The sequence below is a fragment of the Penicillium griseofulvum genome, assembly GCF_001561935.1.
Source record: "Penicillium griseofulvum strain PG3 chromosome Unknown contig_86, whole genome shotgun sequence".
Lineage (NCBI taxonomy): Eukaryota > Fungi > Ascomycota > Eurotiomycetes > Eurotiales > Aspergillaceae > Penicillium > Penicillium griseofulvum.
The window spans coordinates 556,906-582,384 of NW_024467473.1; the positions used below are offsets into that span (position 1 = coordinate 556,906).

The following is a 25,479-nucleotide window of genomic DNA, read 5'->3' on the forward strand; positions in this document are numbered from 1 at the left end:
CAACGAAATGGAAAAATATTTTCACCGAGACCCAATTAGCTCTAGCGTATATTGACTTCCAGCCGCATAAATAGGACCTCCTCGCCCGCGCCTTTACTCTTTTTTTCTTTTCTCTCCATCATCAGTAGAGGTTTACATAACTTAATGTAAATTTCAACGGGGCTCCACAAAGTGGCTTGCTGAGGGTTATCCATGGCTTCGGTCAACATGGGTTTTCTTCCGTTCCCGGCCCTGGAGAGTAAAGGCGTCTCTCTTTTTCCCAATCACTTTATGGCTATGCTAGGGTATCCTTCGGGAAGCCCCATGGGTGCTAGCTGTGGAGAGGGCGTCACATACCATTTTTCAGTCACTTTCATGTGATTTGAGTTAGTCTTATCATGCTTCTCTCTGGTCTTCACTCTAGATCAGGGATTGCAACGGTCTTGTCAATATCTCGCGGTTCTTATCTGGTAATTGGTCCACGTTGTAAACGTTGTACATTTTGTGCAATCCATAAGAGTCTCAGAAGCCTCAGTAGTTTTATGAACTCCAGTGATGCTTTATCCAGCCAAGCCAAATCCATAATGTTCGGATTTCGTTTACCGAGATATTAGTTGTCGGCATGCCGCACATGTTGCGTTATGTATAACGAGCGAACGTTGGCTACGTACCTACGTATACAGCGAAAGCCGAGATCTCATTTGTCATCACCGTCATAACTTTTGAAACTTTCTATCGTGTAGATTTTTACATGCCCTCCCTCTCAAATCATGCATGTCCAGCGTTGCCAATCTGGATGCGCTGTCCAGTCCACTTGTCATCACTGCGCAAGACTGGCCAGCTAGTACCATCGGCTTTGATCAGGCTCAGATCTAGCTTGGTGCCCAGCACGCGGAAAGTTGACTTCTCCGGGTCAATCGACGCAAAGAGAGTATATGTATCCTGGTAGCGCTTGTTGTCTGTGGTAGGAAGGTCGAAGGTAATGGAGTTGGCAGAAAACCCAACCTTGGCCCGTTGCTTGTCAATCTTCTTAAGGTAAAGCGAGACATTGACGGCCGTAGGAGTCTGGTAGAAATCGTTTCTTTAGAACGCGAAAGCCTGTCAGTTTGCTGCTATCAAAACAAAATAGAACTGGCCCGCCTGTCCGGTCGTATACGCACCTGACTGTGTCCACCTTCTCTTCACCTGGGGGCTTGGCCTTTCCAACAAACATGTGCTTTGTCTTCTCTGTGCAGCCGGGGATCTTTAAGAACTCATCGAACTCGAGCACCCGGCGTTTGCAGCAGGACCACCCCTTGCTGCCTTCGTGGAAGATTGGCTGGCCCGGGTGGTGTACACACTTTTCCTCATCGCGAGCAGTCGACCCGGTATAGAACGCACCGCAACCCCTCCGACGACATGTTGCGTTAGCCGGGATCTCCGCATCAGGATCATCGGATTCAGGCTCCTCCACGACTGGCTTTTCAGGCGGCGCCGCAGTTGCGATAGTGGGAGTAGTGGAGATGGGTGGCCGCTCAGACTTCTTCTGCTCGGCTGGTTGAGGAGCAATGACTTCCTCAGCCTTAGTAGGCTCCGGCTCGGGCGTGTCATCGACGGTAGAATGCTTGCCAGTCGTGCATGGCGGGATGCTGAGGAATTCCTCAAAGGTCAAAACGCGGGGCTTGCAACATTTCCAGCCTGAAAAGTTAGCGGTGTCGGGGGGTAGAACATAGCAAAAGTCAGAGGCAAGATCAGGTGTCACATTGTGCTCGGCGCAATGGCCCACTGGGAATACTTGGTGGATTCATGGGACACAGATCTAGCATAGTTTGAACACCAAGGTACTTACCTTTCTGCCCCTCGTGGAACACTGGGGGACCCGGATGATACACGCAGTCTTCTTCTGGGTCGGTGAAGGTTTTGCCACAAGCTTTGTGGACACATTTTCCTGCCATATTGTATAATAGAACAAATTATGAGGGAATTGACGGGACTGAGTCGAGGGAGAAGATTGTAATGTGTTCTGGAGAGAATGGCGCGGGTTGCCTAACAGGGTTTAGCGGGGAAGCTCGAATGTTCCATCGCGGAGAACTCTCTGACCGCATTCGCGTCACGGCACCGGCCATCTGGAAACTCCGTGGTTGAATTGTCTCCTTGCATAATTGAATTGTGTCCCTATGTTTCCTACACATGCCCTTCTCGGCCCAGCCCGCTTGACGCTATTTACACGTGCGGGTTGTGGCCTCTGCGATACCGCTAAAAACACTGTGCTTCAGCTGCAGAAACGGCGCTCGTTCGAATACATCGAAGCCGATATCATGGAACCTGGGAACAAATCTTGGAAGGACGTTTACGAATTTGATGTTCCAGTCCTCCACATTCAGTCAGTCCACAACGGGTTGCCCAAGGAGGCCAGTCTCTCCGATGCACGTAAATTGTTCCATCGATGGACAGAGCAAGAAGTCGAGCGGTCGGTAAATGAAGCGGAGAAGCTATAGTCCTGATAATTTTATTTTGGACGAGCATTATATGTCGCACTATAGCCATTGCCACGATCCACTGGAACTGCGCGCTGCATACCTGGGACCCTCATATGGAGAGAATGCACATGGCCCTTTTTGCATTAGCTCTACAAAGTTGCTTCGCCGGTCCTGCTAGCAGGATCTATCTGCCCCACACATCCCACATTAAGGAGTACACTTCTGTATGTGTTTGAAATACGTTTGTCCATCAGTGGATGATGGTAGATACACCCACAATGTACTCGCTGGTGCCCCCATCGTTGTATAACATTTGTCTTCCCTGTTTTCCTCGGGGTTCTTGATGCCTCAGTGATATACTTGATCTCTGGTTCCAATTTCCAATTAGTTTTCCTACCCAAATTCAATGTTGGCTTGTCCTTGCTAGTTATTTGGTACAAACGCCCTAGGACTTGTGGTATTCGCCTCCACTCATTATTTTCTCTTGATCTGCAACTAGATTCGACCGATGATTAGAAAATAGTATCCCATATGTACATGTTTCCAATTTTCTCATGTACCTGTAAAGGCTACTATTGAGGCGCCGTAAGTATAGTCGGGATGGCTAAGGCGGTAAGATAACAACTACTCCCCTGACTAATAAACCCCTACTAACTAACTACTCGTTGGTAGCCCTTTTCTGATATCATGTTCATTACGCAAGAAGATGCGGCGTATGATTCAAGGTGATTGATTCGATGAGGCTGGTCTTGATCTTAAACTCTTGTTTTACCTCGAAGTTCTCGTCATAATCTGAACTCTAGAACTAGAACCATCTGCCATGGTGGACCTTAGGCCTCTACCACGCGCCTGTGCGCGATTCCATCGATTCCTTCAAGATTAATTTTAGAAGAACATATGACTGAACTCAGTGAGAACTTGCAAATCCGATCGGTATTGCAGGTGTAACATCTTTCGGATTCCACACAACTGGTTGCTCTCACTTCGCTGCAAGCTGTATGTACTTCACGAACCATCCAACAACTAACATGCTCATCCTGTCAAGTTTCATTTGATTGTTTCAAGAAGTTGAGCATGATATTGGTGAGTGATTTCCGATGTTCTCTTTGTGCCTGGCTTTATGGGTGTGCTGTACGGTCTCTATAAAGCTATAGTCAAACCAGCCAGACTAACTCTATCATTCCAGACCTGAGCAACAAAGACTAATGCTGTTACATTAATAAATCTGATTCTTCACTTAATCTCTTCAGTGAACTGAACCTCACTATGGCTGATCAGACGGCAATGACGAATGGTGCTGACACATCGCGGCCACCATCAGCTCCATTGGCAACAACCTATTCAGCATCACCTCACCCCTTAGGGTTTGCTTGTTAGAAATGCAGGTCAAGGTACAACCGCTGTGACCGCACTAGACCAGGCAAGTACTGCATGATTTCAGAGGGCAACGGGGATGCAAGTAGATCGATGACTGACAATTTACATAGTCTGCCATAACTGCCAGAGCATGGGATTTGCAGCTGAATGCTCATACCCTTCTGTGGCCGTGCCAATGTATGGTTATCCGCGCTATCAGCTTGGCCGTGTCAAAATAGCTAATTTTGTATTATCTAGTACCGAGAACAAAAGTGTCGGGAACAGAACCACCCAGAAGACTAGTGCCCCATTCTCATGGCCAATGTTCAATAATGTATCCGCTTTACCCGCAACGGGTCGCAAAAGACCAAAAGTTGCAGACAGTTCTGAACAAATTGACCTTTTCAATGCTGTGGTTGGATTATCAATCCAGAATTAGTTGGGCCATGTCGAGTAGATGCAAACGCCCTAGTAACCTCCTTCAAAACGATAGAAGATATCCAAAATTGGTTCCGATAGTTCCGCTAGGCGATCTGAACCGGAACGAAGTCAAACTGCACCATTTGGCACCAGTATGCCCAGTGGAAGTAGACTCAATCCTCCACGGCGCATGCGCAGTATATCTCCTACCCTGCACGAAGACGAAATGGAGCTCCAGTGCAACTTGACCTCCGAAATCAACATCTAGAGGATGAAGCATCGCAATATCGCAGCAGCACCTCTGCGCAATATCATAAAGCTGCTAAATAATGCTAAGATTGAACCCCTAAGCACTGAAGCTGCGATTTCTCGACTGGAAGGCACTCAATCTAATGATGAGTGGCGCGAAGAAGATGATCTCGTGGAGATTGCATTAACCAAGCTGGAAAGGGGTGGCCGATGCTCTCACATTCTTCTCAGTCGGTTTGAGAGCTTCTTGTATGGGCCATTTATGAGCCCCGAAGAGAGGAGGACGCAAGAGCGTATCATATGCATTGAAGAATGTCTGTCAAGTGCATCGGCCGAACCGACACCCAACCATAACGATATATTCTTCCATCGCCTAAGAAAAGTCATATCCCATCTTGATACCTATAACTTAGACGAGAAAGACTCACGCATCGCGTTCCTCCGAACCGAGCTCCTGACAGCCATAGCAGCCAAATCCAAGCTAGGTCGTGCGAACTGTAAGGAATTTGCAGAGCTTTTAGACCCTAATGGCATAGTCATTTCCCACTTGAACAGTCCAGGTGCCAAAGCAGAGACTCCAACCTCAACAAGGAAGGTGCCACCCAAGCCCGCCTCTCCACGCGTGCCTTCCTCGCAGACGCCAGAACCACCCTCGCAACCAACTTGTAAACAAAATACTGCCATCTCTCTGTCTCCTTCACCAACCCATCCTCCTCCTTTCCCATCCCGTTCTTCATCTTTATCATCTTTACTCACACCATCTCTGAAAACCATTGATCTGACTGGTGACACCATGTTTCATGTACCTGGTGCAAAGCGCCAGATCCGTCGTGTTACTGCGAGTCGGTCTTCACAGTCCAACAACACCGCGACATCTCCTTCAATGTCATCTGTGTCTTCTGTCACGCCAACTGCGGCCACGAAACGTCCTGCTCCTGGCATCCAGCCTGACGAGATCAGCACCTTGCCTACGAAGCGTGCTACTTCTGACCGCCAGTTGTCTACCTCCGATGACATCATTGCCTCGGCTAGTGAGATTTCTTCTTCCGGCACACAGCTGTCGCCCTTTAACTATAATATCGCCTCCACCCCTGAGAATGCTGCTTCTGGAGCGCCGTCGCTGAGCTCGAACAATGCTCCCTCCCATACAGGTGGTGCTTCTTCGGGCAGCCAATCACTCACCTCCGATATCCCGAAGCAACTCTGGGGCATTTTCCTTGATAAGCATAGTCCTTTACTGCCTGCTCTTGATCTAGACCAACTGAAGGTCGCCTTCAACATGGCTGTAAGCCACGACCAGCTCGGGCCCAACGTTATTGATCCGACCCTCGGGTTTTGTCTTGCAGTCGCGTGTCACCTCACTGGCGCAAAGACGCTCTGGCAAGGCCACAAATGGTAAGATGCCGCTGTTTCGACACTGATGGGCGAAGTCAATACCCTGTCATTTGAACACTTCTACCGACTGATCATCCAAATCGAGTTTGTCCACATAATTGGGGATGTTGGAATGAGCTGGCAATTGGTATCTCGGGCTATCGCCGACGCGGATGTTCTTAAGATGCACACGAAGTCTGGAGGATATCTCGCCATAGATGAAAAGTCGCAGCAGCAGGTTCGGATGATATGGCACTCGCTCTGGGTCAAGAAGATGTATTTGACCCTCCAGTCTGGGTTTATGGCGCAATCACTGAGTACCTTCTACGACCCACCTATGCCCCTTGATTCGCACATAAACCACACAATGCAATCATACCCAGACACGAGGTCGAGTTCCCCATGCGCGTTCTTTTTCGCTTGCACGACCCTCTTCATCAATACCCATGATCTTGTAACTGCAGAGAAGCACCTGCATGTCATGGTAGTACAATGCCCTTTCAAGTGGCTCCCGACTGCCGACTTTACCTCCTTTCACAGACTGGATGCTAGTTTGTCGTGCTGGTTCGCTCGTTTGCCCAAACTCATGCAGTGGAGGGGGGCCACTGTTGAATTCGCAATGCAAAGGGATGATACAATCCGCCGCCTAGCCCTCCTGGTCAACATACGATACATGTACTTTAGACTCCGACAGTACCGACCGTTTTTGATTCTGGCCTGGCGATTTTCTCACCCATGCGCCTGTGAGATGAATCATCATCTGACTAGCAAGGATTTGGACTCAGTGCAGTCGTCTCCTTTTCTTCCCATGGTGTATTCTGGTGCTATCAGATGTGTCAACACCGCTCAGGACATTTTGAAAACTCTCTATGTTTCCTATGAAAAACAGAAGGATGACGATGCTAAGTGCGAGCAACTAGACTATCTCTATGCTGTTGGCCTTGTTTTGATTGCGGCGATGCGCATGCGCTGTCTCATGAGTGGAGCCCAGTTGGGTGCATGTCGCACAGCCGCAGTCGCTGAATCGATGGCTAAGATGGAGAATGATTTCCTGAAGATTGACACCTTACTGCGCTACTACCAAGAAAATTGTGATCAGGCACCTCAGCTGAAGCAGCGAATCCAGCACTGCCGTGATACCCTTGCTCTCATTCGGCTGCAGTCCGTGTCTTCAGACGGAATCATTTCGGATCAAGACATCACCTTCCCCTACAATGCCTGGTGCTGCATCTATGACCGTCTTGACATTGACGTTCCATGCGAAAGGTTCTCTCGTGGAAATCCCGCCAATGGTAAGGTTCATGGCCGCAGGATGACCTTTGGTTGGCTAGAGAGTTTGCCTTTTGACCTGGACGGTCAAGGCGAATAGATAGTGATCTCGTTGTGTCTCAAAATTCTGACAGCAATGTAAGATTTAAGGGAGCATTGAAAGCTTTGGCTATTGAAATGTGTATGTAGTTGTCACGAATGAAATCTCCTTTTTTTTTTTGATAGCTTCATCTATATTATATATCTATGCGTGCCCATGATCATGGAAGTGGTTTCATGATCATTAACACTTTGTGAACAGGGTGTACCGGGTGTCAGATACAATAATCAAGGCTTTGTAAATTTTGCAAAGCACACCTTTGAAAGGGAGAAGAAAATAAATCTCTAGCACAAGGTGAGTTAGTAGAGCCAGAGTCTTTGAAGGATGATTATGGATATTAGAGTTGTGGAGGCAAAATACCAAGAGGTAAGCGAATAATTAAATAGAAAAGTCATCTCGGGCAGGAATCGAACTTCGACCATGTAAAATAGCTAGATGTCCAAATTAGGAAGGAGGTCCAAGAAGGTTCCCTTATATACTAGTTAGAAAGCTTCGTACCTGCCAACCCACCCCAGTTAGCTTGGTAGATTGGGGCCACCATAATCCTACTCTACTGTGCTGGATGCTTCGTCCTTTGCTTCGGTTGTTCGTTGCACCCTTCATAGGCACAGTGAGGCTGGAGGAGGTATCCTCACACCGCCTGGCATTACGGCGTTAGGGTCTCTGTCCTGGAGGGGGTGGCGGTCCTAAAGGGACAGGGTTCGTGGGTTGGCACCTCTTTTTTTTCATACATGTGATATTTATCTTATATGGCTTTGACCTCGGGATCTGTCAAGACTTATGTAATATACTATCTTGCTGCCTTTCCTTTCCCTGCAAACAACCTTGAAATATTTGAACACATCGTTGTCATTACTGGAGTACCGTGTAGTGTGCTCACCCCCAGATCACTATTCTTTGGTTACTTTCATGTTCCTTACATGAGGATCCACGTACACAACTAACATTGAAGGATGACCCCGGGGACCTTCCAGATTTGTAATCTCAAGAATGTCATCTTCACACTAATTTGTAAATTAACCTGATCTCCATCTAGTCCTTCACCCTTGTCATTGTTAGCTACAACATTTCCATCCTCACCTAGCTTTGATTCTTCACCGTGTCAACCGCTCCGTTCCTCATACGGCACAACCATTCCACCGCCGAGTGTAAGGTACCGGTCACCATCTATTATGAATCCGCGTCTATCATGAACCCTTTGACTCACTGGCGTGTCCATATCTACACGGTCTCAACGTCTAAAGCCGGCATCGCCTATCGTCATCTTCAATGTCGCGGTGATACCCTCAACACATCCTACACATCATCATTTCAACACTCGCCAAGAGACTGTCGGCATACTGTTGTGAGCAGCAAGAATATTTCTACGCTGCTGTACTCATTTCGACCGCTAGCCGGATAGTTCCACTTGTCGTGAATGGTACTCCATGAGGTATAGCCGCCATTGCCACCACGGCGAATTCTGTCACATCAATGACCGAAGATCCCAAACAAAGTGACATCGTTTTATTCAAATCAAGAAAGTCGTGGACAAGCACCAGGAATCAAACGACGTTCCATTTGAGAGACCCCAGACGACCGTTGCCCCGCTTCTGGAATTGTGGGTCGCGGATGCACCCGCGACCCACTTGGTTTGGGCTCGAGTGATCGACTGTCTCATCTCGCTATTACTTCCAAGTATAAGTTATATGAGGCTATGCTTGATGCGTTCTTGTTCTCATTGTCTATGATATAGAGAGTGATGTGGCCGGGCACAGAACTCCGACCTGTTCTCGTTTTTTACGAAAGTTCCAAGAATATTGTGGCTGCGCGCCAAAGCTTAAACGCCACGGTTGATCTTCTCGCCATCTATGCCGGACAGCGCCAATCGTTCGTACGTTATTTTTGACAATGACATCCACCTGATTCCATTCTATGGCAGCAAATGTATGATTAACTTGGCTGGAATGGGTGCTTGATGAGTGCTCCCTGTTCTCATGTTCTACGAAACTCGCAAGGATGTTTCCAGTGCGCACCAAAACTGAAATTGCCAATCGCATATCCCCGCGCCATATTAGCTGACCTTGTGAAATCTCCATCGAAGGTAGGGTCATTACTACCGCCTCTATGATATCGGACAATGATATCCGCCTCCCTCTGGTTATTTGGCAACAGTTATACGATGAACTGGGACTGAACGATCCTTTTGGTGGCTTTCCAAGAATTGTCCCCAGACTATCGTATGTCGTCAACCGACTTTCGGTTGGTTAGAAAGTGTTCCCGTTGACTTGGACAGCCAGGAAAAGCAGGCATCTGAACTTTCCACAGTGCTAGCTTTTATTTATGAAAGCCTTTCTCTTTGCTTTTTTAATTGTCAGTGACCCGTTCAAAGGTCGCAAGTGGACATTAAAGATCATCTCATTCGATTGATTTCAATTGAATACTTTTACTTTGTCCAGACTGATGCATCATAACCATTCATCAACGAAGTATACTCGGGACCGGCCGCAACCCATCCTTTAATGCCCCCTGAAAGAACCAAGCTCTTGACCTCTGTATCTTGTTGATCTTCGAGATGGTCTAAGAACCAGCCTGCAGCACGAGTACCCCGACCTGCAGATGACCCTGAACGGAAATCAGTATTCGCGTCTGAGGAAGGTGTTATCATATCCACAAAGTAAAACTCACCACAATACCAAATCACATATTTCGCGGTGCTATTCGACACCAGAGAATACAATGTTGGGATCGTGGGGTATAGACTCTGAGCTGGCAAGTTCAATGACCCTTGGATCGTTCCTCCCTTTATGTCGTCAGCGTCTGAAGGCGTCGCCCTTTTTGAGCCACCCATACCTCATAGTCTGTACGACGCAAGTCAACAAGGACAAAGTCTTTGCCTGCTTGTTTACCCTCTCGGATCCACTGCAATAGCTCTTCTCGCGATATTGAGGGTGCTGTACCCCTTGGCGCGGGATATGCAGCGTGCCATGGTAGTTCGGCCGACATGTTCTATACGACTTCCGAATTGACTAATTTGAGAAATTGAGAGACTTGACCTCAGAGTGTTGTTTCTCAGAATACCCCCAATACCCCGCGTGTGAGGAATGTCACTCGCGGATTCTGATTGGCCGAAACTTTTTTTGAATAGTTTAATTCTTCGGCCAATCAACGTTCGCCAGTGACATATCATTTGCCATTTTCATGCAATAAACAAAAATGGGAATATAAAATATGAAATCTCATCTGTTCTCTCCAGTATAGCCAGATCAACCATTAATCGAACAATTTCGATTATTTACAATGGTCTCCATACGGCAACAATCATGTTTACATGGCTTTTCCAACGCCCAAACAAAACCATGCGACATTGAAAAGCAACATGAAACCTCTTCTCCAGATGAACCATTAGAGAAAAAGTCGATGTTCTCAAGTCTCGGTCTCCTTGACCGATTTTTAGCATTATGGATTTTTCTCGCTATGGCAATTGGAATTATACTGGGCAACTTTGTCCCAAGCACAGGACCTGCCCTGCAAAGGGGAAAATTCGTCGGCGTATCTGTTCCCATAGGTACGTCCAAGCAAGTCCAAACACTTTCGTGCTCTTTACTGAATTATCTTCAGCCGTGGGTCTTCTCGTCATGATGTACCCCATCTTGTGCAAGATTCGCTTCGAATCCCTGCATCATATTTTCCGAGAGAAAGGCATTTGGGTTCAGATGGCCTTCAGTATTGTTCTGAATTGGATTATTGCCCCCTTCCTTATGGTTAGTTATTCGAACTCTTCCGTCGCGGAGTTTCTTACTGACTTGGTTTCATTAGCTGGCCTTGGCGTGGGCATTTTTGCCCGATGAACCAGAATTGCGACAGGGACTTATCGTTGTCGGGTTGGCACGATGCATTGCTATGGTAAGCCTATATCACCGAGTAAACTGCTCTTGGAAACAAGGTCATTCTAACCGTAGCTTCTAGGTACTGGTTTGGACAGGACTAGCCGGAGGCGATAACGAATATTGTGCCATCCTTGTCGCTCTCAACTCAGTGCTGCAAATGGTTCTTTTCGCTCCAATGGGGGTGTTCTTCATCAGCGTCATTAGCGGCGATCCAGTTACATTTGAATATTCAACAGCCGCTCAAAGTGTCGCCGTATTTCTCGGAATACCACTCGGCGCCGCAATCGTCACGCGTTTTGTCGTCCGACGCATCTCTGCCAAATGGTACGATGAAACCTTCCTGAAATGGCTGAGCCCATGGTCCCTCATCGGCCTGCTATTTACAATCCTTGTGCTATTCGCCTCACAAGGCCGCCACGTGGTCCAGCAAATCGTCTCCGTGGTTCGAGTTGCGGCTCCACTCATCGTTTATTTCCTGATTATCTTCTTCGCAACCCTCCTTGTCACATACAAATTAGGATTTGGCTACAAATTGGCCAGTGTCCAAAGCTTTACTGCTGCTAGCAACAATTTTGAATTGGCAATCGCTGTTGCGGTGGCGATGTTTGGCGCAGATAGCAACCAGGCTCTTGCTGCAACTGTTGGCCCTCTTATAGAGGTTCCTGTGCTATTGGGTCTGGTATATGCTGTTAAATGGATAGCTAGACGAGTTGGTTGGGATGATTGAGACTAAAATGTATATTAGATTAATAATTAATAGAAAGACAGCTGTCAATATCAATTTCAAGTCCCGCGATGTGCGGGGGTGTTTATTCCCGAGGTTAGTAGTGACATGCCACTTTCATCTGATTGGCGAGGCTTGTCTTCTCCATTTATATTTTATTTGAACGTCACATCAAATCTGTGGATTTGTGTTTGAATATCTTCAACTTCCTCTCTCTCTACAGTTAGCCAAAACCATTTGCTACGAGAATTCTACTACTATGCCTCGCCCCAAAACCAAGACCAAGGTCAGTTAGCTAGAAATAATCCCAGTGTTTTACTTTCGTATCTCATTCAATTCATATTCTATTCATTTAGAGCGAAGACCTCGCCCGAATTCGCAATAATCAACGGCGATCAAGAGCGAAACGAGTAGAATATATTCGAGAATTAGAACAAAAGGCAAAAAAATACGACGAACTAATCGCATCGCCATCTACGGCACCGTTATCAGCATTTGATAAATTACAATCCGAAAATGCTTGGATGAGAGGGTTACTGGCAACCCTAGGCTTCAACTTCAACTCTTTGGTTGCACCTACCGGAAGCCTCCACGACAGCGAACCTAGTATGGTATCGGCAGTAGGATTACCAATCAAACAATCATAGGCTTAAGATTCTAACTATTCCCAGGTTACGGGCTCGTTTGCTCACAGCGTGGAGACTCAACAGTCTATGGTGAATGCAACACCATTATCGTTTTGGGAACAATGGAATTCGTCCAGTCTACCACCTGATATGGGGTTGGATTTCAATATCCCATTATTATCAAGCGAGGCCAATCTGACCACTTTGAATCCTCTATCGGTAGAAGTGGCAGAACTGGCAAACCCGAATCCCGAGACTAGCCAGTGTCAGAGAATCCAGGAAGACACAGAAACAAGTGTCCCGAGCGACCTGAATACTACTCTGTGCTCTTTGGCTTGTCAATGGGTGATACAATGCAATACCAAAGGCGTGGAATTGGATGTCTTGTACTTTCGGATGGAGCATGGTTTCAAGCAAGGGAACAGTCCGATGGAGGGCTGTAGGGTGGATAATCAAGTGCTGCTTAAAGTTTTGACAGAGATATCTTGAGGTATGACTGTTTGATTTCAGCTAATATGTGACATTTCTACTGCTTAACTGCATAAATTTGAAACGAGCCTACATGGAAACCAGTCAGTGTTGGTTCAGCGATTGAAATATTATGAAACTCACCAGCCCATTCATTAAAGTCACATTCTAGCAAATCTTTTCCGTTCGCGTTCTTTGCTTGTGTCCCCCCACAGCACGAAGAAGATTCCAACTGGTCGCTCGTCTCTCCGAGGTCCATTTGTTCTTGAACCAAACCTTTGTAAACGTTGATGTCACTGTGCGTATCGACGATCAGGACACCTAAGAAGAAAAGTATGGTTAGCGAAACGCGCAAAACAGAATCACACTTCGAAGGGGTACCTTTGAACCCCGCCTCAGAGAGATACTTCTCATATTCATGAACTCGACTGGCCCCAGAAATGCACCCAACGTAGAATGATAGACTGTTCACCACTTCCTGGGGGAGCTCCTTTCGAGTTAGAATATCACTGATAACAAGACGACCTCCGGGTCCCAGCAGGCGGAACATCTCGTTGAACACAAGATGCTTGTCAACTGTAGGAACGAGGTTGATCACACAGTTGCTGATGATGCAGTCGGCAATGGCGTCTGGCAGAGGGATAGACGTGATAGATGCCTCGATGAAGGACGCGTTGGAGACACCCGCTGTCTCCGCATTTTTGCGAGCGAGCTTAAGCATGTTCTATATTTTGAGTTAACTAGGATGTCGGAAGTGAATGAGAGTGAGAGGCTCACCTTGGTCATGTCCACACCAATGGCTTTCCCATTGGGTCCGACTTCCTTGGCTGCTAACAGAACGTCGATGCCACCACCACTACCCAGATCAATTACTGTTTCGCCCTAGAGCAAAATTAGGCAGTCGCATAACAGGATCTGTTAGAGGTAGCACCCACCTCGCGTAAGTTGGCAAGGGCCACAGGATTCCCGCAGCTTACTCCGAGGTTTGCAGCTTGGGGGATTGAGCTCAGCTCTACAGCATCGTAGCCGAATGCTTGGGCGATATCTTGCTCGGTTTTCTGCTTGCTAGTAGAAGATCGATCAGCCAATTCACCATAACGATCTTGGAGACTATTATAGATTAAGTCAGAACCCATATTGAAAGATATTGGGAAAAACTATTTATCTGCAGTGAAGAGGAGCATGATTTATGTTTAAGTATGTCGCACGATGAGCTTCCCCGCGCAGATGTATGTAGCATGTCACCAATTTGGATTCTCATTAAGCACTATGTTCAATAAACACGGATGTTAGCATATTTCATTGGCTCTAGTGTTTCTGGCATGTCACTGCCAAGATGTGTTTGTGGTTGGTCCCAAGATATCTATCAAAATGACCTGTCCAAGATGAACACACTCGGCCAATAACTATTTTGATCCTTGATTCTGTATTACATTTGTCGTTCCGTATACGCATTTCCTCTAAGATATAAAAAGCGCTAAGGGTGCGATTAAGCTCATAATTAGGCTAATAATCAACTAGCGGCAAAACCACGGCAACATATCTAAATACAGAGCCTCAACTCAATTTCCTCGGCGTCGAGATGGAAAGGGAAGCTATTCTCCTTTGCACACGTCGGTGAGACCAAAATTCCATCTTTGCATCTATAGCCTCCAAAATGTTACTATTTCCCAGGTCCCTGGGCACCTTGTAAAGTCGCTCTCCAGTAATTTAGTAACATTCTCACTGATATAAAACATACAAAGGGTATTCTAACCATATAACTTTGTTCAAATCATTCAATTATTGGAGAGATGAGGTTGCGAATGTGCCTCAGTGAGGTTGTTATCGAGCGATTCATGCTGTGCTTTTTCCTCTTCGGCTGTGCGCTCAACTGGAATTGGAGCAGCGACCTCGCTCAAACTACCATAAGGATCATTCTCTGTATTGTCACTCACGGTAGTCGTTTGTGGCTTGCTTTCCTTTTTGGTATCTGAGGTTTTCTTGCGGCCACAAGTGAGTATTCGCTTGAGATTGGACAGTTTCATATTCTACCCAATAAAGAGACGCCCGGATTTGTATGATAAGATGAATTTCTATAGTCATTGTCTCCAAGACATATATTATTGTGGGTGGCCACTATACTACGTCATGACTATGAAGGGGATAAACATATTATCGGAGGTATTTCCGAGTTGCCTATAGGGTTAGTAGTAAAATGGAAATAACCTCAAGTTCATTCGGTTCATCGAAATAAAAATATAAGTAACTTAGCTCTAAAATATTTGTATGTTTTCTCGTTAGCCTATCACGGACCTAACGCGGTCTTTGTTCCTAACTCCGAAACTCACACGTTAAGACTTTCTCCCATCTTACCACTTCGTTCCCTCAACTACAGTGCTTTTCAAGATGACTTTCCAACTTGATAAACCGGCTGGGCCCCAGCAAATAAATACAGATAATTCAACGGAGATGTTAGATCCCGCAGCCCGAAGACGACTCCAAAATCGCCTCAATCAACGTGCGAGCAGTACGTGGAACTCCTATTCGCCATGCCCGACTTAGGCCCCATATGTTTAGGCTAATATTTTATGAAGGAAAAAGAAAGGCTTTACAGAATAAAAACCAACACAAAACGCCCGACAAAAAATGGGTGATCTATATTGAGGATTCAAACCTCCCAAAAAGAAATGCATCAACAAAAGAAACGACAAGCCATCAAGTTGTTAAATCATCATCACCTCCCCACCAAAACGAAGAACATGTATATTACACGAACAATACCCAGCAAAATGAATTCTGGAACAATCTCTATCAAAAAGCTTTACATATGATTCAGCACCGAGCACTCTCACGCAATCCGACCTTCTACGCCGCCCAATGCAATATAATCGGCGCCATGCTAATCAACGCCAATCTAATGGGTCTTACAATCGACCTTCTCCACGAAGACCTTGCGTCACAATTCAATCTGGTCGGTCCATCAACGCTCCACCTCCCACCAAGCCTGCATCCATCCCAGAAGCAACGGAAAATCATCCACCACCCCTGGATCGATTTGATCCCAGTGTTATCCCTACGGGAAGCTATCCTGGCTAGGACAGACGAAATCGACGAAGATGAACTCTGCTGCGACTTTTACGAGAGTGAGTTGGAAGAGGTCGGGCTTCGCGTTTGGGGCGAATCTTGGGATCCAGCTGCATATGAGGTTTCGGAGACTTTGCTCAGGAAATGGAGTTGGATTGTACGGGATTGTCCGGAGATAATTGAGTCTTCTAATTACTGGAGGAAACGACGGGGGGAGGAGCCTATCGTGTTTACAAGAAGTGATATCTCAACCTCTGTATAATGATATCTATTGAGCATGTTATGTGAGAGACGGTGAAGGAGGAGAGTGGTGAATTGATTAATCTATGGAGAAACTGGGTATGAATACCCATGTAAACATCAAACTATGTAGCAAATATCAAAGAAATATCTCACTCTGAACTGACAAACAGCGCAGCAAACAGCAGGGATGATTTCCCAACTATATCAATGTGCTTTCAACCGTATTACAGCGAAAACTTCTCTTTGGTCAGATCCTCGCTCAGGTCCCAGAGTTTAGTCCAGTTTCCTTCGTCCTTGAGGTGGGTGTGCAGTTCGTGGTCGGAGACTGCATTCTTGTTGAGGAAGGAGCCATTGTACTCTGGATACAGAAGTGATTAGCGACAAACTAAAAACAGGTTGGCTGTGTCCTACTAACCAGAGATGGTAGGGTCAATCATTCCCGTGATGACAGTAGCAGCTCCCTCCGAGGTAGTGGTCCACGGAGGAATATCCATTTGATTCCCATCCAGGTCGAACAAACCTGAATTGACCAATTAGCGAAAACAAAGCATTACCAAGATAACTGCACATACCAGCCTTCGTCCATTCCTCGACCTGGTCAAGGAATCCCGGAGGACAGTGTCGTTGCAGACCGGTTTGAACCGCTTAATATCGGTCAGCTAAGTCCACTGAATAGTAAGGAAGACATACCGCCGGGATCAACACTGAAAACACGGATCTTCTCGCTCTCCAACTTCTCGCCCAGTTTCTTTGCAAACATGACTCTCGCAGCGTTCGACTGTCCATATGCAACCATCGGATCATAGGTTTGACCATCCTGAACGAAATAGTCAGTGCTGTTATCCACAATCTGTACACCAAACTCACGCTGAAATTGTAGTCGTCGAAATGTATCTTCCCCTGTCTGGCCATGGACGATGCCATGATAACAACAGATGAATTCGGTCCCGCGGCGCGGACCTTCGGTAAGAGCAACTTCACCAGCAAGAAGTTTGCTAGATAGTTGACTCCGAGTTGGCTTTCAAATCCATCTTTCGTCTTGCTGTAGGGTGGGAACATTACGCCGGCTACGGTGACGAGGTGGTCGATGTGAGACACGTCTGCCAGCTCTTCGATGGCAGTTCGAACGGCGTTCAGGTCACTCAAGTCCATGTTAAGAAAGCGGGTTTCCACATTTGGATTGGCTGACTTGATCTTTTCTTGGATTCCTTGGACCTTCGATGCTGCACGGGCAGTTAGGATGAGTAGCTTTGGATCAGCGGCGGAAAGCTGAAGTGCAAGTTCGCCTGCGATGGAGTCGTCGGAAACACCGGTGATGAGCACTTCACAGGGTGTTTAGTTGGTGCTCTCCCTTCGGTAGATTATGGGAAGAAGATTGCAATACCTGTTTTTCCAGCAAGGGCCTTGCCATACTTCTCCAGAACGACCTCGGAGCGGAGGATTTGTTGATTGTTGGACATTTTGGACAAAGATGTTTGGAGATAAAGAACTAACTCAATGCAGAAGACTGAAGTGTTGATTGATGTCTTCTTCATTTCAGCGAGACACATCGTTCCCCTTTATATCTTCTCTTCTCGGTGATAATGGCCTTAGTGTATGAAGTGCATTGTGTGTATAGTTCGAAACGACCAACCAACATCAAGGAAAGTCCCCACTTCGAGCCGTATCAGGTTAGCCTACCGTCATCAAGTATCCAGGTCATCATGCAGTTTCAGTCAGTTTTGATGACTGATGAGAAGGTTATGGAAGACACTATGGATGCAGTTTCTGAATAATATCGGGGGTTTAAGATAGAATATCCATTAACTCCGATAAAGTGTGACTTGTGCATATAGGACTATGTCCAATATCAAAACATGTTCAAGTAAGACAATATGACCCGAGGTCGGGACGGAGAAGCACTTAGTAATACAACATAGACCTCCCGAGGTCGGAATAATACATTCTATGTAGATATTGGGTTCCTAATGAAGATGATTGAATATATGAGAGAATAACGGGCCAAGACATATGCATAAATCCGTCTGGTTGCACATGTACCCTTCATTGTGCTACTGGCGAAGGTTTGCTCTTTTTGGATATGGTCTTGGTTGAGCTGGGAGCATCACCCCGTATCAAGCATTCCTCGGGGGAATCTACAGATTGGTTTCCTTGATTTAATATTAAAGACTTCCCATTTGAACACAACACCAGCGAGACGATGGGGAGAGCAAGGTGCATGAACAAGCCGGGATAGCTGAATACTTAGTGCGTGTGGTCCTGCGAGGTCCGAAGGGACGCTTGCTGATAACAACCAGTATGTAACTAGGTAGCATGAGATCTGCCCAAATATAAACAGATACACCACAACCATAGCGCTGCTTTGACAGGATTTCATAACTCGATGTAACGGATTGACGGATGAAGCCTAGAGAGATTACGTCAAAAGTAGTGGTAAATATGATTATTAGATTCCAAGAGGCTAAACCAGAGCCACCAGCCCTATTGTCTACACGTATCTACTACAATGCGCCAAAATAAAAACAAGAAAGGTCATCACACATATCAGCGGACATGGAAGAAGCAGTACCCAAATCAGCCTGCTCTAGAACCACATGATGCCCGCAACTAGACCGATCACAACTGCCATGCAGCTACCATGGAGCTCGCGCGAGTGCCGACCAGCGGCAGCATCGGTAGAATCCTCAGCGCCAACTTTTTGTTGGGGTGCTTGCTCAGACGGAGTGAATGGGTCTTGATCTGCGACCGTATTGGAAATTGTGGGGTGTGGTATTAATGGTGCGGCTGCGATCTGCTCCGGGAGGAAGATCGATTTCGCATAAGCTGCTCCGTGGAGTCCGACCCGTTTGCCCATATCAATAGCGACATGGTAGGCCTGCTGACACATATCGCGGAGGGAGGCAGGACAGGGCAGCAGTGGGGACTGGATGCTGTCGGAATGATTATATGACGGGATGCTGGGAGATTCGTTGTCGGTTGGGAGAGTATCGTTGATGGTCGTGGTAGGATATGGATGTGTCGAGGGTGCAAGGCTGCGGTTGGAGAATGAGGTGAGGAATGGGTAGTCATCTAATTGTTGGATGAAGTAGGTTCTGAATGCGCGGGCTCTGCGGCCGAATGAAAATGAGGATTCGCGAGTTAGGGATGAAAGTCGACTTTTAGTTGTGACTGTCGATTCGCTGGCTGGGACCCCGGCATTTCCAACGCGTGCGGTAAATGGTGGGCGATTGCCTCGCGATCGATGTGATGGTGCGAGAACCCATGATTTGCGAGGTTCGTTGAGAGGATGTGATTTCGGTGTTAATTCGGCGACACTATCTTGCAGGAGAGGGACCTCTGGGCAGTCGGCTTGGTTAGCTTGATTTGAATGAGCTTGAGCTTGAGCTTGAGCTTGAGCTTGGCAGAAAGGTGGACATACGGGGAGCTGCACCAGTGTAGAAGCTAAAGTCGGCAAACTTGGAGTGGTAGAGATTCGGGAGTGATGGCACCAATGTGAGCAGCGAGAACACAATCAGGATGAGGAGTGGGAGAGCGCCAGGTTTATCAAAGCCAGACCGCATCATCCCTACTCCCTGACTCGGTCCAGGAGCTTCGAAAGGGTTGAGGTTCACGGTTCACGATCGAGGAGGAGCAACAATTTGAAGGCCATGGAGGGGATTAACCGTTTTCGCGTTTGAATGCACCGTTCCGTAGGATGCAGCGTTTCTGCGGAGTAACGCGACAACGCGCAGGGGGCTGGGTTAGATGTATTGAAGTGATCGGGCAAATGTGTAGGAAAGAGAAGAGAGAAAACTAAGTGGATTCAAGTGGATTTCAGATTCAAATTAGAATGATAAGGAGGTCAATTGCCTCTTTTTTCTTTCTTCGCACAGAGTTCCGAGTATGACGTCGATTACTAGATTCCTATAAAATTCAACTTCAACTTGAATTTGAAATTGATCTGATCTATATGAATTATTTTTATGTGAAGAATGTTTCCCCTCCATTCTGACAGTTTTGAAGTTTTTTTTTTTCCATTTTCCTATTCCAAGAATTCTGGCCTAAGGCATTAAGATTTGCATGACGATCATTCCCAAATAGGAAAACAAGATTCTGCCCTGTTTATTCCCTTGTTTACTCTGCTTATTCTGATTCTCCATAAATTCTATGAGAGTCGCTCAAGGCAACGATTCAATATTGATCGACGTCCACGTGCAACGCCCTGTTGATTTAACTTGTTGACTATGGTCCTAGTATTTATGTTGTACTTCGCATCTTCCTTCCCCTATTTCTATTCCGCGCGATTCCTTAGGAACTCAGAGATTTTTTAGTTATTTAAATATTTTCTACCTCTCAATCACTATTACGATATATCAATAGAATATTGTGAATGAAAGGAATCCGAAGGCACATTACCGAAAGGGGTTGTGACGAGGATCTAAAGTCCGAGTGGGCGGCCGCAAATACACTCGTGCATTCAAGTACTTTCCCCTACGAAGGAAAAAAGGAGAAAGAAAAATCCCTGCGTATTATCGCCCGCAGAATACCACAATGATGTCCGTGACATGGCTCGCTTGCATGTAATTATTATCAAAAACTATCATCGAAGTTTGAGGAACTGAGCCGCAAATTTGAACAGGGAGTTTCGGCTTGGCAAGCTGGCGGCGCTCAGGGTCTTTCCCCTTCAGAAAATTCCCGCCCTGGTCTATCTTAGCTCCTGCCCTAGGTGGCGATGAAGCTCAGCCTGCTAGGGCCGGCCAATTTGCCATCCGGAGGCGCCAACATTATTTTTATTTTTTTAGACTCGAAATACTTCGAGTTCAGTTTACATTATATCGGGGTTGTCTCTGCTTGAGAAAACTTTACTGCATTATTTTGTGCTGCGCTCGAATAGCCGGGTGATGATGATTTTACTGTGGGTGGCACAGATGTTTAGTGGTCATAAAGTCCCAGCTGCAACCGAGTATTTAACTACGTTTCTCCCCCTAGGGAACTTGTGCCTGTTGTTCCACTATAGTGGGCTAAGTAGCGTAACCCTAGCGAAGTAGACTCTTCTACGCCGGTTGTGGACCATCCGACCTGGTTCGATAGACCAAGGAGTTCCACCCAACATCTAGTGACACCTCGTAGATAGGAATTCTGATGACTATCGATAGCTTTGATTACTGACAACCGGGTGTTGCATGAAGCTTTGACAAACTTAAACGCCATGAACAACCTTGGAATACGTTTCATCTCTGATTCCAGTGATTCTGCCCCGGTGACCCATGTCAATTGAAGTATAAAAGCAGACCATCTACTCATACCAATATAGGAAGCCTCGGCTACTGTTGCGAGCTAGATACTTCTATAGAAGCAGGGCAGCATCTACGTAGTTTTGTTGAGCTGCATGACCTGTGATCTGGGCTTCAATTTCAAGTAAATCCCAGCTGCGAAAAACTGGACTTAGTTGGCTATGAACCAGGGTGATAGTTTCAGGGTTATGGGCTGACATTAGTATATAAAACTCCATGTTATTAAGGCTTGATTTCAATCACATATCACTCTTCTCACCCAAGCATCCTGTGCAAACTTCATCCTATTTCCGCATGGTATGTCACTTTTTACAGATATACATCTACCCTTTCCGGCATTCGCCCCATCTTCATCTCGTATATCGAAATTCAAATCAACTGATAGGATCTCAGCCTCACACAGTATCAGGGGCTACCAGTAGCGGAAAGGTACTACAATCGTACTATTAAAAGCACTAGTTCAGCGACAGATACATGCATACTAGGGCAGCTGGGCATCATGAACAACTCAAGAATACACAATCCTGAGGTTATTCGCACTACCTGAATAGGAAAGTTCAGGGCTTCGCCGGAGATGAAGTTGTATAGTGGGTCTCGACTATTTTCTCGTGTGCTTCGCGTTAACGTTATGTGGTGTATAGATCCGACTTTCACAGCTATCTCGAGGCAAAGCTGATAAGAAAGTGTGGGGTAACTCTGGAACTCCCAGCCAATCTACTTTTATATAATTAAAGAGGTACAACACTGCATTAATGATCGATGTGTCTTATAGTTTGATAATAAGCGACTTCAATTTGGCGCTAGGAAGTAAAAAATACGAGTACAAACATGGATAGGGAAAAACAAGGGAAATCATTGAGAGTTTATGTCTTGTCTCGGGACCGATCTCTGAATGGAATGTTCTCTCGGCCAGCTGGGACCGAAACCTTGCGGAGCTCATTTGTGCGAATCAGTGATGGTCCGATGACAGGAAGGATTGCGTCTAGTTCTACGCTTGACGAGAACCGTGCATATGCCTCCCAAGACATACGCAGAAAGATTCCCACAGATGCATTGGCCTCATAGGCATCTGTGATTTTGACTTTGAACTTGGCCGGCAGATTTTCAACAACTTTCTCGAAGTCTTTGACAACCAGCTTCGGGTTTCCTTCAAGAACGAGTAGAATAAGGACGTGATTTTCGTGGTTGGAGGGAAGTTGTGACGGTGGGCGGGAATGTAAAGCATTGCCCAGGCTTGAACTTGACACACGACCAGATGACAAAATTCCTGATGAAGGAGGAGTTGAAGTAGACGTAACGTGGAATGGTAAGACAATAGGATTCTCCCCACTATGACTCCAAAATCCTGGCATGTAGCAGCCACGAGGAGTGTCATTCTGTACCGCATCGAAAATTTCATCTGTCGAGACAGATATCTTGCCAGAGTGAGAAAGCTTTCGCATAGCTTGCACAAGACGCTGCGTGAAGGATATTCCATTTACCCGGGATCTCGCAGACGCTGAAGAACTACAAGCCGCTAAGACATGCGTTGTCATCGGGTTATTCACGGTAGCAGTACCGGAGTAACAACAGTCTAGGATACACAAGGTATTCATAGTATAAGGGTGGTAAATCAGTTCACTTTCGATGCTGCGCCATGGAATAGATTTTTTCTTCTTGGTCGCGGTAAAAGAAAGTTGGTTGTTCTGATTGATCGTGCCGTGACCAGCGTAAAAAAAAATGAAGAGTGTTGGTCTGTGAATGCGGTGTTTGGATACAACTTCTTGGTGCAGGCGATCTCCCAAATCCCAGCCTGGGGTAGGGTTTTCGTGGTTCATGATATATGTTTGGGTGGCAACTCCGAAAATGTCGGCCATCATATGGGAAAAGGTTTCTCCATCTTCAGCAGCACGGGTGTTATCATCATCCCAATAACAAACGAAGGCTGTGATTTGGGAGTATGTATTGCCTCTCGCCTTAACCGCCCTTTCCAGGGCAGATTTTAGTTCAGGAAGAGGAATCCTTTTAGTGCTGATCCTTCTCGGAATTTTGGATGGAGATTTTGGGGGTACAGGTGAAGTTGCAGTGTTTGGTGAGGTAGGAGGTTTAGACTCTGAAGATTCCATAGTCGAATAGAACTTGAGGCAGAGATGTTTGCTGAAGTTCAAGGCAGAGATGTTTGTGAAAAGGAAAGAAAAGAAAGAAATTCAGACCTGGGAATTTATTATATAGAGGTAGGACAGGGTATGACGAACCATAGTAGAATCAAAACTACTATGCCTATTCTAGCAATCCTTATTGTGAGAACCATGGAACCTCATCCGATCCGGGGTCCAGTGTCGCGTACCTGTTGAACTCTCACGTGAAGGACAAGGGGTTCATCAGCTCATATTAAAACATTCACGCAACCTCATTAAATCATAATCATGCACATTTCTCTCCCTATTAAATGGGATTCATCATAGAAGCATCAGGAACAGCCGGACGGCTAACCCCAACCTGGGCCCCAGAAACCGGCGTAGATTTCGTGACCGGCACTGGCGACACGGTAGTAGGCACACTAGTGTCAAGATGACTAGGCGCGAGACTACTGCGACTGCGTGAGCGACCAGCGCGGGAGACACTGCTCCCGGTGCCGGTACTGGACCCAGCCTTCCCGCCACGTTTGACCATCTTCCCTAGCACACTGACGATCTCTGCGGCGTCTTCGAAGCTCTCGTCGTCCATGCCTTCTTGGGCATTGTAGACATCTGCGATGGCCTGTTTTGCAAGACGACGGCATGCAATAGGGTCTTGGAGGCAGTCGTATAGATACGCTGCGTATTCAAGCTTGACCGATAAACGGAGAGGATGTGAGCCTGGTAGGAGTTTGTCGGAGAGGGCTGCTGCGTGGTTGAAACAAGCTGTTGCTGTGGCCGTGTAGTCTAGCGGGGGGAGGAGGAATGTGGAGACTGGCTGGGGTGGCTGAACTGGTTGCATTACTGGTAGACCCGGGGGTCTGGATGTTGGTATTTCTGCGCTATCCACTTTGGACTTATAGTCTGAGCCGCCGAGGGTGGTTAGGGTGTCTGCGCCGTATATAGAGTCATGTTTGGAGCGGGTTGGCATGTCCGCGTCAGGGGTGAAAACGGGACGATTGTGGAATAGAACGAAAATATGGTAGAAGGAAGCGCGGAGCTTGTAGGAGAGCACTTTTAGCTCGACAGATCTGTCTACCATGGGAAGGACGTAACCCTCCAGTATTAGTAGGCCTTCGCGAGAGAGCCATATGATGTGATGGTACAGCTGGAGGGATCTTGTTTCACGTGTTGTGTCGAGGCGCCGTAGCTTGCGGGCTCTAAGAAGCTTTTTTGATAGCATGACGGAAACACCGAGGATTTTGTATAGCATTGCCGAGAGCAGGGGGTTTTCGAGGCCCATGACGGCCGCGAAGTTGCCCAGGGCCTTCTGGTCAACTTCGGAGGAGGCCATCCACAAAGCCCAGGACCCGGAAATTGGGGAGTCTGGGTTTATGGAATCAGCTATATTGGCCATTGGTCTCGAACAACAGGCGGGAGGGTGTTCGGAGAAGGCCAATTGACGGAAAGAAAACTCAATTGGGATGCCCAACAGGCAAGGGTATAGGCGAAGAGAGTTCGGACTCACCGAAAAGTGCGCAAACAGAATTTCACAAAACCAAACGCAGCGACTGAATCATGCTCCAACCAGGCGCGTATCCCCAGGCTGCGGACCAATTGACTCGCGAAATCAAGATCTTGGCGCACAAAAAGCTCAGACTGTTCCAGCGACGCGCCGAATCGAAAATAGAAAATGCACAGAATATCCGAAGCCAAGAATAGCAAGGTGCGCGCAAGCTGCAAGGTTCAGCGGAACCCGAGGGGGCGGCGATTGTTCAGGCCGCGGAGTATATCACAGCCAATAGCTTTCGTTCCTAGCGCGGGTATCAAATCCAATTAAGATAGAGTATATAACGTTCGAATTGTAATCACACGGAACAATGTTGTCCGTCAATTCAATATTGCCTG

General features: G+C 46.7%; 10 protein-coding genes across 10 annotated transcripts; 4 read left to right on the top strand and 6 right to left on the bottom strand.

Annotated features, from left to right (window-relative positions):
- Positions 1-747: 747 nt before the first annotated feature.
- Positions 748-1,913, bottom strand: PGRI_035920 (cysteine and histidine-rich domain-containing protein; the record flags this gene model as incomplete). The annotated part of the gene is made up of 3 exons (XM_040791305.1): positions 748-1,060; positions 1,140-1,743; positions 1,808-1,913. 3 exons carry the CDS (start codon positions 1,911-1,913, stop codon positions 748-750), a joined length of 1,023 nt encoding a protein of 340 aa, XP_040645382.1.
- Positions 1,914-4,485: 2,572 nt separating this feature from the next.
- PGRI_035930 (uncharacterized protein) lies at positions 4,486-5,862 on the top strand (the record flags this gene model as incomplete). Its single annotated transcript, XM_040791306.1, has 1 exon — positions 4,486-5,862. One exon carries the CDS (start codon positions 4,486-4,488, stop codon positions 5,860-5,862), a length of 1,377 nt encoding a protein of 458 aa, XP_040645383.1.
- Positions 5,863-6,021: 159 nt separating this feature from the next.
- Positions 6,022-7,206, top strand: PGRI_035940 (transcription factor domain-containing protein; the record flags this gene model as incomplete). The annotated part of the gene is made up of 1 exon (XM_040791307.1): positions 6,022-7,206. The coding sequence occupies one exon, from the start codon at positions 6,022-6,024 to the stop codon at positions 7,204-7,206; it is 1,185 nt and encodes a 394-aa protein (XP_040645384.1).
- A 3,279-nt stretch (positions 7,207-10,485) lies between these two features.
- On the top strand, positions 10,486-11,802 carry PGRI_035950 (arsenic resistance protein; the record flags this gene model as incomplete). The annotated part of the gene is made up of 4 exons (XM_040791308.1): positions 10,486-10,753; positions 10,807-10,949; positions 11,005-11,091; positions 11,155-11,802. The coding sequence occupies 4 exons, from the start codon at positions 10,486-10,488 to the stop codon at positions 11,800-11,802; spliced, it is 1,146 nt and encodes a 381-aa protein (XP_040645385.1).
- Positions 11,803-12,951: 1,149 nt separating this feature from the next.
- On the bottom strand, positions 12,952-14,029 carry PGRI_035960 (uncharacterized protein; the record flags this gene model as incomplete). The annotated part of the gene is made up of 5 exons (XM_040791309.1): positions 12,952-12,983; positions 13,038-13,214; positions 13,275-13,617; positions 13,671-13,775; positions 13,829-14,029. 5 exons carry the CDS (start codon positions 14,027-14,029, stop codon positions 12,952-12,954), a joined length of 858 nt encoding a protein of 285 aa, XP_040645386.1.
- A 1,673-nt stretch (positions 14,030-15,702) lies between these two features.
- PGRI_035970 (uncharacterized protein) lies at positions 15,703-16,221 on the top strand (the record flags this gene model as incomplete). Its single annotated transcript, XM_040791310.1, has 1 exon — positions 15,703-16,221. The coding sequence occupies one exon, from the start codon at positions 15,703-15,705 to the stop codon at positions 16,219-16,221; it is 519 nt and encodes a 172-aa protein (XP_040645387.1).
- Positions 16,222-16,426: 205 nt separating this feature from the next.
- Positions 16,427-17,662, bottom strand: PGRI_035980 (Short-chain dehydrogenase/reductase SDR; the record flags this gene model as incomplete). Its single annotated transcript, XM_040791311.1, has 6 exons — positions 16,427-16,560; positions 16,618-16,722; positions 16,775-16,846; positions 16,893-17,019; positions 17,070-17,524; positions 17,587-17,662. 6 exons carry the CDS (start codon positions 17,660-17,662, stop codon positions 16,427-16,429), a joined length of 969 nt encoding a protein of 322 aa, XP_040645388.1.
- Positions 17,663-18,786: 1,124 nt separating this feature from the next.
- Positions 18,787-19,765, bottom strand: PGRI_035990 (uncharacterized protein; the record flags this gene model as incomplete). Its single annotated transcript, XM_040791312.1, has 2 exons — positions 18,787-19,538; positions 19,621-19,765. The coding sequence occupies 2 exons, from the start codon at positions 19,763-19,765 to the stop codon at positions 18,787-18,789; spliced, it is 897 nt and encodes a 298-aa protein (XP_040645389.1).
- A 2,573-nt stretch (positions 19,766-22,338) lies between these two features.
- PGRI_036000 (uncharacterized protein) lies at positions 22,339-23,580 on the bottom strand (the record flags this gene model as incomplete). Its single annotated transcript, XM_040791313.1, has 1 exon — positions 22,339-23,580. The coding sequence occupies one exon, from the start codon at positions 23,578-23,580 to the stop codon at positions 22,339-22,341; it is 1,242 nt and encodes a 413-aa protein (XP_040645390.1).
- A 319-nt stretch (positions 23,581-23,899) lies between these two features.
- erg27 lies at positions 23,900-24,988 on the bottom strand (the record flags this gene model as incomplete). Its single annotated transcript, XM_040791314.1, has 1 exon — positions 23,900-24,988. One exon carries the CDS (start codon positions 24,986-24,988, stop codon positions 23,900-23,902), a length of 1,089 nt encoding a protein of 362 aa, XP_040645391.1.
- Positions 24,989-25,479: the final 491 nt, after the last annotated feature.